The sequence below is a fragment of the Coregonus lavaretus genome (assembly GCF_964263955.1).
Source record: "Coregonus lavaretus genome assembly, chromosome: 27".
NCBI classification, from domain to species: domain Eukaryota; kingdom Metazoa; phylum Chordata; class Actinopteri; order Salmoniformes; family Salmonidae; genus Coregonus; species Coregonus lavaretus.
The window spans coordinates 20329494-20343122 of NC_140014.1; the positions used below are offsets into that span (position 1 = coordinate 20329494).

The 13629-nt window shown below is 47.1% G+C and overlaps 1 protein-coding gene across 1 annotated transcript in view; it reads left to right on the top strand.

The window, feature by feature from the left end:
- Window positions 1-13629, top strand: part of LOC311103056 (ryanodine receptor 3) — a gene marked incomplete at both ends in the record, with an annotated part of 229346 nt that overhangs the window by 144565 nt on the left and 71152 nt on the right. The window contains 6 exons of the mRNA XM_084144572.1: window positions 3951-4084; window positions 4289-4530; window positions 4764-4956; window positions 8369-8585; window positions 8823-8927; window positions 11972-12075. Of these exons, the coding sequence (XP_084000698.1) occupies window positions 3951-4084; window positions 4289-4530; window positions 4764-4956; window positions 8369-8585; window positions 8823-8927; window positions 11972-12075 (995 nt within the window). The remainder of the gene's footprint in view (window positions 1-3950; window positions 4085-4288; window positions 4531-4763; window positions 4957-8368; window positions 8586-8822; window positions 8928-11971; window positions 12076-13629) is intronic.

The following is a 13629-nucleotide window of genomic DNA, read 5'->3' on the forward strand; positions in this document are numbered from 1 at the left end:
TACTGGATGTGGTTTCTCCTGATTAGCATCTCTCAATAATTATGACTGGCTGCATTAAAGAGTGGCTGAATTTTTTTCTGCTGCTCATTAATAAAAAAAGAGATTTGAGTCTTGGGGTGTGGTTCGATGTGGGTGTGTTATGTTTGCTTTATCGTACCCTGGAAGTTACTGTTGTTTGTCCCTATTGAGGCACGGTAGCAACAACATAGCCACTGTCACGATCGTCGTTAGATGAAGCGGACCAAGGCGCAGCGTGATATGCGTACATTCTTTTATTTGCAGTACACAACACGGACCAAAACAACAAAACAAACGATACGTGAAGTCCTGGGTTGAACACAAACCTTCCGGAACAAGATCCCACACTAAACAGTGCCAAACAGGCTGCCTAAGTATGGACCCCAATCAGAGACAACGAGAATCAGCTGCCTCTGATTGGGAACCACCCTGGCCAACATAGATCTACACGATCTAGATCATGAACATAGAAAATACAACATAGACACTACACACCCTAGCTCAACATTTAAGAGTCCCCAGAGCCAGGGCGTGACAGTACCCCCCCCCCCCCCCCCCAAAGGCGCGGACTGCGACCGCGCCAACCAAACACAAGAGGGTAGGGGCCAGGTGGGCATTCCGCCTCGGAGGCGGATCCGGCTCCGGGCGTGACCACCACTCTCTCTCTACCCCCCCGTAGCGCCCCTGGTCTGGTCTGGCCCCGCTGGCCGGAGCTGGACTGGACATCAGTGGAGCGGATTGCTCTGGCTCCGGAGTGGAGCAGCTGACCGGTGCCGGACCAGGCCCCGGTGGAACAGGCATGGACCGTGCCGGACTGACGACGCGCACCACTGGCTTGGTGCGGGGAGCAGGAACGGGCCGGACCGGGCTGACGACGCGCACCACTGGCTTGGTGCGGGGAGCAGGGACAGACCGGACCGGGCTGGTGACGCGCACCACTGGCTTGGTGCGGGGAGCAGGAACAGGCCGGACCGGGCTGGCGACGCGCACCACTGGCTTGGTGCGGGGAGCAGGAACAGGCCGGACCGGGCTGGCGACGCGCACCACTGGCTTGGTGCGGGGAGCAGGAACAGGCCGGACCGGGCTGGCGACGCACACCACTGGCTTGGTGCGGGGAGCAGGAACAGGTCGGACCGGGCTGGCGACGCGCACCACAGGCTTGTTGCGAGGGACAGGAACAGGCCGGACCGGGCTGACGACGCGCACCACTGGCTTGGTGCGGGGAGCAGGAACAGGCCGGACCGGGCTGGCGCCGCGCACCACTGGTTTGGTGCGAGGGACAGGAACAGGCCGGACCGGGCTGACGACGCGCACCACTGGCTTGGTGCGGGGAGCAGGGACAGGCCGGACCGGGCTGGCGACGCGCACCACTGGTTTGGTGCGAGGGACAGGAACAGGCCGGACCGGGCTGACGACGCGCACCACTGGCTTGGTGCGGGGAGCAGGAACAGGCCGTACCGGGCTGGCGACGCGCACCACTGGCTTGGTGCGGGGAGCAGGAACGGGCCGGACCGGGCTGACGATGCGCACCACTGGCTTGGTGCGGGGAGCAGGAACAGGCCGGACCGGGCTGGCGACGCACACCACTGGCTTGGTGCGGGGAGCAGGAACAGGCCGGACCGGGCTGGCGACGCGCACCACAGGCTTGGTGCGAGGGACAGGAACAGGCCGGGCTGGACTGTGGAGACGGACTGGAGGTCTGGAACGGAGAGCTGACACAACCCGTCCTGGCTGAATGCCTATTTCCACACACTCCGTGTGAGGCATCAGCACAGGACGTACAGGGCTGTGCACTCGTACTGACACTACAGCACGTGGCACTGGCGCAGGATATCCGGGACCGAGGAGGGGCACTGGAGGCCACGAGCGTTGAGCCGGCACACTCCGTCCTGGCTGCATGCCCACCTTAGCACGACACGTGCGTGGTGCTAGCACAGGACGTACAGGACTGTGCCGGAACACTCGCGGCACAGTACGTAGCTCTGCATAACTCGGAACCTGCCCAGTCTCACGCTGCCTAGCCTGAGTACGGGGAGTTGGCTCTGCTCTACCTCTAGGCTCCGCCAACCACCCTTCCAGCCCCCCAAACCTGGTGGCCTCCTCTCCTAAATCGCTGATGCGCCCTGTAGCTGCCTCCAGCAGCCCCGTCGTCCATGCCGTGTGCCCCCCCCCAAAACATTTCTTGGGGTTGCCTCTCGCGTGTCCGTCGTCGGCACGGTTGGTGCCGTTTCTCCTCGCTTGCCAGGGCCTGTACCTTTGCCCAGGGCCCTCTGCCCGCGAATATGTCCTCCCAAGACCACCATTCGCCCACCTGGGACATCGCCAACTCCTCCTGCTTGGCACGCTGCTTGGTCCTTTTATGGTGGGATCTTCTGTCACGATCGTCGTTAGATGAAGCGGACCAAGGCGCAGCGTGATATGCGTACATTCTTTTATTTGCAGTACACAACACGAACCAAAACAACAAAACAAACGATACGTGAAGTCCTGGGTTGAACACAAACCTTCCGGAACAAGATCCCACACTAAACAGTGCCAAACAGGCTGCCTAAGTATGGACCCCAATCAGAGACAACGAGAATCAGCTGCCTCTGATTGGGAACCACCCTGGCCAACATAGATCTACACGATCTAGATCATGAACATAGAAAATACAACATAGACACTACACACCCTGGCTCAACATTTAAGAGTCCCCAGAGCCAGGGCGTGACAGCCACTACCACTTCCTGTGTGATGAGGTGATGTTGAAGGAGTCAGGCGCAGGAGGGTAAATCACAGAATAACAGGCTTTATTCCACAAATACAGATTTACGCAGTAATGCGTCAAAATCACTTCAGTGCGCAAAACAGGTGCACTGGAAAATACAAAGCACACAGGGAAATATCCCGGCGACACAAAATACATGGAGCTTCACCGAGCTTCACTATCCTCCACAATAAACAATCACACACAAAGACAAGGGGGCAGAGGGAACACTTATACAGGTACTGATGAGGGGATATGAACCAGGTGTGTGTAATAAACAAGACAAAACAAATGGAATGATGAGATGATGAGCGGCAGTGGCTAGAAGGCCAGTGACGACGAACACCGAAGCCTGCCCGAACAAGGAGAGGTGGCAGCTTCGGAGGAAGTCGTGACATCCTGAAAATAGTCCGAATTAATGGAAATCAAGAAATCTGTAATTAATTGTTTTATGCCGAGGAGGTCTTAGTCACACAATTTTACATCTAGCTAAGGTGTTTGGTGCAGTATTTCTCAAATGTGCATGATAAACTAGTCTGTTACCAGAGTGTGTCTGTCTGGCAGTGTTTCATAGGGTTTCATAGTGAATCATGTTACAAAACAGGCCGCGGCGGGACACAAGATGCTCGTGAATGGATTTAGAATTTTGGAATATTGACAAGTGGCATTTGGGATGCAAGTGTGCATCGTCTCAATTCTCATTTTGCCCAAAACATTGGCATACTTGAGTGATCACTATCAAGATCACCGCAGCTCTTTCTCTGTGCATGACAATTCTCCCTAGGGGTTACAATCCCGTGTTACTGGGCAAGTGGGCATGATTGTAATTCAAACCCAACCCTCAAGGAAGTTGTGACGACCTCAGTTACACAAATCTTGCAAAACTCAGTTTTGGAATGTACTGACTTTATGACCATAATTATCCTACTTACGCTTTTTTGTCAATTTTGACACTACAATATATGGTTCTGACTAATACCATGCCACATAGACCGCTATCTACCAGAGAAGTTGTTTTTTAATAGCTAAAGGAAAACGTTTTCCCTTTAATAGTAACATGGAAAAGGACTACGGATGATTTGGTCCTGTTCTCTCTCTCTGTCTCACTTTCTCTCTGTCTTTGTCTCTCTCTCTGTCTGTCTCTGTCTCTGTGTCTCTCTCTCTCTCTCTCCTCAACCTGCAGATTTTGGATGTGCTCTGTTCCCTCTGTGTGTGTAACGGGGTGGCAGTACGAGCCAATCAGAACCTCATCTGCGATCACCTGCTCCCCAAAAGAGATCTGCTTCTCCAGACCCGATTGGTCAATGACGTCCAAAGGTAAAAAGCCATCCAATCCCAGCCCGGAATAATTAGATTAAGACGGTACTGGTTGTAAAGTATGAGGGATGTATAGTGTTGGATATCCTTCTCATTGCTGTGTTTGTTTGATTGGATTGTGCAAGGCAAAGGTGCATATAACAACATCGATCACAATTACCAGTATGTGATTAAGCCCTAATCTGTGTCTCTGATCTTTGGCAGCATGAGGCCCAACATCTACCTGGGAGTGAGTGAGGGCTCAGCCCAGTATAAGAAGTGGTACTATGAGCTGATGATTGATCAGGTGGATCACTTCTTGACCAGCGACCCCTCTCACCTGCGCGTGGGCTGGGCCACCAACAAGGGTTACGCCCCTTACCCAGGTGGAGGGGAGGGTTGGGGGGGCAATGGGGTGGGGGACGACCTCTACTCTTACGGCTTTGACGGACTTAATCTCTGGTCAGGTCAGTTTGTTTTCATCTGAATCTCAAGCACATTAAGTCACCTGCTTTATAAATGATGAGAAGTCACCCAGAGTTTGGGCCAGATTGTGTCTAGACAGTGTGTGTGTCCTGCACGGCAAATCTCTCTGCCCACTATGTGTGCGTGTGCATGTGTGTGTGCGTGCTTTCGTGTGCGAAAGTGAGTGTGTGTCTTGCAGGTCATATTTCTGTGCTGAGACTGTGGTTTATTGCAGGTCGTATCTCCCGGGCGGTGGCTTCTATTAACCAACACATCCTGACCTCTGAGGATGTGGTGAGCTGTTGTCTGGACCTGGGAGCTCCCAGCATCTCCTTCAGGATCAATGGACAGCCCGTACAGGGCATGTTCGAGAACTTCAACATCGATGGACTCTTCTTCCCTGTTGTCAGCTTTTCCGCTGGGGTCAAGTATGTGTTTGTCTTACACACACACCTGTGTCATTTATTTGAATGAACACGTATACACACATACGGGGCACTCTCCTCAAATTGCTTCCTATTCTCCCTCTAGACTGCACAAAAATCTATCTAATCCATCCCTCCATCATTTCCTCTATATATTAATCCTTAGGGGCTCGGATGCAGGTAGAGGCCTACATCTTACTCACGTATGTTGCCATGGCAACTTCAGATTATGTGATTGACATGTCTGCAAAATGACATTTCAGGCTCTAGCAAGCCTTCCAGGATTTCATGATCGACCCAGTTTTTTGCAGCAAAATGGCATTTTACTATTCTGGACCTCTGTCCGAGACATGACGCTTGACAGCTCAAAACATTTCAGTTCACATCAAATTCCACCAAGGCCTGCAAGCTACACTGTATCTCAATTACCACAATAACATTTGCAGAAGCATTATACAAAATTAACAGGAACTCATATTTAAAGAAATTATTATAGTTATTCTGCATATGTCTGTATGTAAGATGTCACAGGAGAGATGCAGGCCACATCATAGACTGTAAATAACAAACCCTGTGGGGCTTGAACATTTCCTGTCCTCTGTGCAGTGAGCCATGCTACGCAACGGCATACACTTGTTAATAATTGATTGGTGAACTGCACTCAATGAGACTTGGAGTGAATGCGTCATCATCGCTACTACTTCAGCTGCTATTTCGGTTATGGCCCAGGAGGGCTTCTGAGTGGTGGGCTGAAATGTTGCATCATTCTTAGAGTGGGGTTAGTCATAGTCACTCTCTGCTCTGCCGGGCTCAGCTGGAGCTTGGTTAGAGCTGGGCTGGGGATGGTGCTCGGTTAGAGTTGGGCTGGGGCATGGTTAAAGCTGGGTTGGGGCTGGGACTTGATTAAAGCTAGGTTGGGGCTGGGTCTGGGGTTCGGTTAGAGCTGGTCTGGGGCTGGGGTTCAGTTAGAGCTGGTCTGGGGCTCGGTTAGAGCTGGACCTCGGTTAGAGTTGGTCTGGACCTCGGTTAGAGCTGGGCTGGGGCGGCTATAGCTGGTCTGGGCCTCGGTTAGAGCTGGGCAGGGGCGGCTAGAGCTGGGCTGGGCCTCAGTTAGAGCTGGGCTGGGGCGGCTAGAGCTGGGCTGGGCCTCAGTTAGAGCTGGGCTGGGGCGGCTAGAGCTGGTCTGGGCCTCAGTTAGAGCTGGGTTGGGGTTCGGTTAGGGCTGGGTTGGGTTGGGCCTCGGTTAGAGCTGGGCTTGTGCTGGGGTTCGGTTAGGGCTGGGCTGGGCTGGGGCTCAGTTAGAGCTGGTCTGGGGCTGGGGCTTGGTTAGAGCTTGGTTGGGGCTCGGTTAGAGCTGGTCTGGGGCTGGGGCTTGGTTATTTTTTTATTTTTTTTATTTCACCTTTATTTAACCAGGTAAACCAGTTGAGAACAAGTTCTCATTTACAACTGCGACCTGGCCAAGATAAAGCAAAGCAGTGCGATAAAAACAACAACACAGAGTTACATATGGGGTAAAACAAAACAAAGTAAAAAATACAACAGAAATACATATATATACAGTGTGTGCAAATGTAGCAAGTTATGGAGGTAAGGCAATAAATAGGCTATAGTGCAAAATAATTACAATTAGTATTAACACTGGAATGATAGATGTGCAAGAGATGATGTGCAAATAGAGATACTGGGGTACAAATGAGCAAAATAAATAACAATATAGGGATGAGGTAGTTGGGCGGCTAATTTCAGATGGGCTGTGTACAGGTGCAGTGATCGGTAAGGTGCTCTGACAACTGATGCTTAAAGTTAGTGAGGGAGATAAGTGTCTCCAGCTTCAGAGATTTTTGCAATTTGTTCCAGTCATTGGCAGCAGAGAACTGGAAGGAATTGCGGCCAAAGGAGGTGTTGGCTTTGGGGATGACCAGTGAGATATACCTGCTGGAGCGCAAACTACGGGTGGGTGTTGCTATGGTGACCAATGAGCTAAGATAAGGCGGGGATTTGCCTAGCAGTGATTTATAGATGGCCTGGAGCCAGTGGGTTTGGCGACGAATATGTAGTGAGGACCAGCCAACAAGAGCGTACAGGTCACAGTGGTGGGTATTATATGGGGCTTTGGAGACAAAACGGATGGCACTGTGATAGACTACATCCAATTTGCTGAGTAGAGTGTTGGAGGCTATTTTGTAAATGACATCGCCGAAGTCAAGGATCGGTAGGATAGTCAGTTTTACGAGGGCATGTTTGGCAGCATGAGTGAAGGAGGCTTTGTTGCGAAATAGGAAACCGATTCTAGATTTAACTTTGGATTGGAGATTCTTAATGTGAGTCTGGAAGGAGAGTTTACAGTCTAACCAGACACCTAGATATTTGTAGTTGTCCACATACTCTAGGTCAGACCCGTCGAGAGTAGTGATTCTAGTCGGGTGGGCGGGTGCAAGCAGCGTTCGGTTGAAGAGCATGCATTTAGTTTTACTAGTGTTTAAGAGCAGTTGGAGGCTACTGAAGGATTGTTGTATGGCATTGAAGCTCGTTTGGAGGTTTGTTAACACAGTGTCCAATGAAGGGCCAGATGTATACAAAATGGTGTCGTCTGCGTAGAGGTGGATCTGAGAGTCACCAGCAGCAAGAGCGACGTCATTGATATACACAGAGAAAAGAGTCGGCCCAAGAATTGAACCCTGTGGCACCCCCATAGAGACTGCCATAGGTCCAGACAACAGGCCCTCCGATTTGACACATTGAACTCTATCTGAGAAGTAGTTGGTGAACCAGGCGAGGCAGTCATTTGAGAAACCAAGGCTATTTAGTCTGCCAATAAGAATGCGGTGGTTGACAGAGTCGAAAGCCTTGGCCAGGTCAATGAAAACGGCTGCACAGTACTGTCTATTATCGATCGCGGTTATAATATCGTTTAGGACCTTGAGCGTGGCTGAAGTGCACCCATGACCAGCTCGGAAACCGGATTGCATAGCGGAGAAGGTACGGTGGGATTCGAAATGGTCGGTGATCTGTTTATTGACCTTTGAAAGGCAGGGCAGGATGGATATGGGTCTGTAACAGTTTGGTTAGAGCTGGTCTAGGGCTTGGTTAGAGCTGGTCTGGGGGTTGGTTAGAAGTGGTCTGGGGGTTGGTTAGAGCTGGGCTGGGGGTTGGTTAGAGCTGGCCTGGGGCTCGGTTAGAGCTGGTCTGGGGTTCGGTTAGAGCGGGTCTGGGGCTTGGCTAGAGCTGGTGTGGGGCTAGGGTTTGGCCTCAGTGGCCCTCAGTGGTTCAATGTTCTGCTCTAATCCCCTCCACTAACCCCTCCTCCACTATCAACCTATCAACCCCCCTCATCACTCTCAAGCTGTCATCCACATACTGAACACACTGATTGACTAAGTCTCTCTCTCTCTCTCTCTCTCTCTCTCTCTAGGGTGCGTTTCTTGTTGGGTGGTCGTCATGGTGACTTCAAGTTCCTGCCTCCGTCAGGCTACGCTCCGTGTTACGAGGCCCTGCTCCCTAAGGAGAAGATGAAGGTGGAGCCAGTGAAGGAGTACAAGAGGGACATGGAGGGGGTCCGAGACCTGCTGGGGACCACACCGTTCATGTCCCAGGCCTCCTTCATACCCACCCCTGTGGAGACCAGCCAGGTAACAGGGTTATGGCTTTCATCTCAGAACGTCTCACATGAACTGCAACACGGCTTATCTTAAACACAGTAACAGTGGTTATACTGCATGTTTAAAAGGAGGTTGTACAGTGGTACCTACAGTGTAAGTGTTTCCAAATATCCACAATGTATGATTGATGACATAGGCCTGCTGTACTGTCTACAAACAGATGCTGTTTATCTACGACACAGATTCTTTGTGTTCTCTGTCTCTCAGATCGTCATGCCGCCATACCTGGAGAAGGTCCGGGACAGACTGGCTGAGAATATCCACGAGCTGTGGGGCATGAACAAGATAGAACTGGGCTGGTCTTATGGGAAGGTAGGAGACCTCTTTAACACTGATGGAGAGAATAGATTCACAGAGCACTGGCAGTGGCAAACTCTTTTGGGCAGTCCATGTCATTGACATACATAGGAAAGACAAGATACATTACCGCTAAATGGGTCATCACTCAGCTGATCATTTCAACCAATATAAACATAAATCAACTTTTATCAGGGAAATAAATCTCAGCTTGCAAATGTTTGTTTGTGTTAAACAATTATCAATATAATTGACCTATGTGAAATGCATTAACCCTAACCTAATCTTATAGATTCTACCAACATTAAAGCACCAAAACAAGCCTGTACACCATTATGCTTTCTCTTTTATAATTTGCGGTTCAAACCCAACAGAGGGTAAGTGAAGATTACTCCCATTTTTCTCCTTTTGTGCTCCTCATGCCATTCATTCTACAGACTCCATTTTAGTTTGTTTGTAGGCGAAATACTCATTTTCTGTGTCCTAAATCAGTCATGAATTACAATGCAATTGTTTTACTCAAGGGCACAGCAGGACATTTTGGACATTTTGTTGCAGCAATAAAACAGGAAATAGATCTCAGTGACATGTTTGGACCATTGATAATAAGATAAGATAATTAGGTGTGTGCTAACATTTGTCATATTCCACTCCCCCTGAGACAACCTCAGAGAGTGGGGTCAAAGTCAGGGATCAGCCATTATAACAGCGACCCTGGAGCAATTAGGGTTAAGTGCCTTGCTCAAGGGCACATCGACACATTTTTCACCTAGTCGGCTCAGAGATTTTAACCAATGACCTTTCGGTTATTGGCCCAACACTCCTAACCGCTAGGCTACATGCTGCCCAACATTGTAATTCAGTTCAGGGAACTTTAGTGGACACTTTACTGATTGGATAGACCTTATGAGGGGTATTTTTCTCTCTCACTGATAGTTGAATTCCAGGTTATTAAACTGGATGCAAATTCATTAAGTCCTACTGATACAAAGACTGAATGACTGTTTCTTGGTTTCATGTTAGTACATGATTGCCAAAGTGACTTGTTGTGCCCCACTGCCCTTAAAGGTGCAGACAATCAATACCAGAAACAATATGCAACACAGCTCTTATGTCTATATTACAAAGTGATGGATGTGTGTAGAGTAGACCCCCACACACTACCCTACTGAATGATTCTCTCATTCCTGCAGTCCCTCCTTCCACCCTATCCCCCTTTTAAACACCACTGTGATGGTGTGATTTGTCCACCCACAGGATAGCCAGCCAATCCATCAGTTCCAACATCTTAATAGAGCCTTTGATTTATGGTGAGCTCTATTACGCCAGGGTCAAACTCTCGTATTCATTTAAACATAATTCTGCACCCCTGACATAGCAGTTCGGCTTTTATATCTGGTTTTAACGAGACCTCGTTAGCTTAGGCCGGGTGACATTGTCCTGGCAGTGCATGGAACTAGCTACACCAGGGAGACAGTGTGCTGAAGCCAGGCTGAACAGAACACATATCTGGACTGCACTGTTATTGTATTCCACTCTCCAGAGAGCACAGCTTCACTGCTGATTTTAAAGAGGTCTGAGTTTTAGTGGCTGTGGTTGCTATGGGGTACAGAGGTAGGGTATTTATATTAGCTGCCTGACACACTTCATGATCGGAGGCTAGTATTGTTATAGAATAGTTGTAATAGTTTTATCAGCATGGACCATTGACGGTATAAACATAGTCTCAAACAAGCTGTGTGACTCCATTCATACCAAGGCTAGTAAGAATAACAGCATGGACGTCTTTGTCCTCTGACAAAGCCCTATTTGAATGGACTGTAATAGGCTGTCTGGACTGTAATAGGTTGTCTGGACTGTAATAGGCTGTCTGGGCTGTAATAGGCTGTCTGGACTGTAATAGGCTGTCTGGACTGTAATTGGCTGTCTGGACTGTAATAGGTTGTCTGGACTGTAATAGGGTGTCTGGACTGTAATAGGCTGTCTGGACTGTAATTGGCTGTCTGGACTGTAATAGGTTGTCTGGACTGTAATAGGCTGTCTGGACTGTAATTGGCTGTCTGGACTGTAATAGGCTGTCTGGACTGTAATAGGCTGTCTGGACTGTAATAGGCTGTCTGGACTGTAATAGGTTGTCTGGACTGTAATAGGCTGTCTGGACTGTAATAGGCTGTCTGGACTGTAATTGGCTGTCTGGACTGTAATAGGCTGTCTGGACTGTAATTGGCTGTCTGGACTGTAATAGGTTGTCTGGACTGTAATAGGCTGTCTGGACTGTAATAGGCTGTCTGGACTGTAATTGGCTGTCTGGACTGTAATAGGCTGTAGGAAACTCTGTTAGGTAAAATAATTCCTGCAGGAGAGTTCTTGTACTATTCACAAAAGAGCTGCCTGGGGTTAATTTAGCACACGAATAGCCATATATCTGTATAACAAAACCACTTCATGTTTTCTTGGTCAACATGGATCTATTCCTGCATGGGCTGGAGAGAGCAGCCAAAGGGATTGTTTGCGGTTAAACACAGCAGTCAAGAATGGAATTATATATCTCACTTGGTATTCAGGACTCACACCTCTCTATCTCCCAAGAAAACATGCTCCTCCTCTACATTCACAACATGTCCACTAGACTAGACCGCATTATCACTCCAGGACACCAGTAGCCCTTTGTAAGTAGACAACATCCCCACACTCTTAGAAAAAAGGGTTCCAAAAGGGTTCTTCGGTTGTCCCCATAGGAGAACCCTTTTTGGTTCCAGGTAGAACCCGGGTTCTACATGGAACCCAAAAGGGCTCTACCTGGAACTAAAAGTGGTCTTACTCTTGTGGGGACAGCTGAAGAACCATTTTAGGTTCTAGATAGCACCTTTTTTTCTAAGAGTGTACTCCCCTGTGGATTCACAAAAACCTTGATTGTGATTTGAATTATACTCACCATGGTTTGTATAGTTGTGTTTTTTAATAAGGTATTAGCTTTTGGAATATTTATTTCCCCTTTCCTTAAGACATTTGTAATATGTCAAATATTTGTACATTAACAATTCTCATGTGTTTCCCAGATAAGGGAGGACAATAAGCGGCAGCACCCCTGCCTTGTGGATTTTTCCAAGCTGCCTGAAACGGAAAAGAATTATAACCTGCAGATGTCAACGGAGACCTTGAAGTATGTCCTGCATTATAAGTAACACTATATTAGTTTCACTAAGAAAGAGAGAGAAATAGAAAGACAAGGAGAGATCCCCACTGGACACACCACGTCATATTTGGTTGAGATGTTGATCAATGAGATTTCAACCTTTATTCAACCACACAAAAAGGACTGCCAGACGTTTGTTGAATTCCCAATGTGTTATCACTATGCTTTCAACCATCTAAACGCAATGGAAGAACAATGTCTGATTTTTGGTTTAGTTGTCATCTAAATGTCACAGCGTCTTTCAAACATTTAAAAGCACAACAAAGTTTAAGTGTGAATACAATGTCAGATGTTTTTTATTTATACAACTTAATGTGTTTATCACTGTGCTTCATCTTAAAGCACAACCAAATGACCTGAATTGCAGTTGAGATTACATTAAAACTACATTGTGCAAGTGATCAGATTCTGCACAGATCATTAAAGCAATTGTGAAGATCTCCACAGACCGGTGACCTTTGCATGCTACGTTGAACATGCACAATTAGTATGATTACATAAGAAGACATTTATAGTTACGGTAACCTCAAAATGTGGCCATGGATGTGTTACTCATTTTAAGGTTGAATAGTACTGTTACATTAGTTATTAATATAGCCTTAACTTTTCGCTATATACTGTATTACAAAAGTAATATTGAATTGTGTTTGGTTGACAATCCAACCAAATATCAACATTTAAAAGAGATGTATGTAATGCTTAGATACTTTCATCTGAGCCACTGGCTTAATCCTATTCTTTAACTTTTATTTTTGGTTTAGTTGGAGACATAAATCCAACATATAATTTGTTAACTTGTCGACAAGTTAATAGGCTATTTACTGTATTGCAAAAGTGATATTGAATTGTGTTTGGCTGTTAACTCAACCAAATATTAACATTTGAAGGAGATGTATATTTTGTGCCACTGACTTAGTCTGGCTTCAATTCTAGTTTGTCTACAAATGTATAATTAATATGTTGGATTCACGTCTTCATCTCATCCAAAAATCGAAGTAACAAAATAGGACTAAATCAAATCAAAGTTTATTTAAATTGCATTTAAAGTTTGATTTGATTTAATCCTATTCTTTAACTTTGATTGTTGGTTGAAATGGAGACGTGAATCCAACATATTCATTATTAACATGAAGATTACATTTGAAATCAACCAAAGCTTGAAACCCTAGGCCTTTATGTATTGTCTATTTTTAGTTTAACACTGATTGAATTTAAAACAATAGCTGTTGATGACTTTGCAAATGCTACAGTTGAAGTCGGAAGTTTACATACACCTTAGCCAAATATATTGAAAGTCAGTTTTTCACAATTCCTGACATTTAATCCTAGTAAAAATTCCCTGTTTTAGGTCAGTTAGGATCACCACTTTATTTTAAGAATGTGAAATGTCAGAATAATAGTAGAGAGAATGATTTATTTCAGCTTTTATTTCTTTCATCACATTCCCAGTGGGTCAGAAGTTTACATACACTCAATTAGTATTTGGTAGCATTGCCTTTAAATTGTTTAACTTGGGTCAAA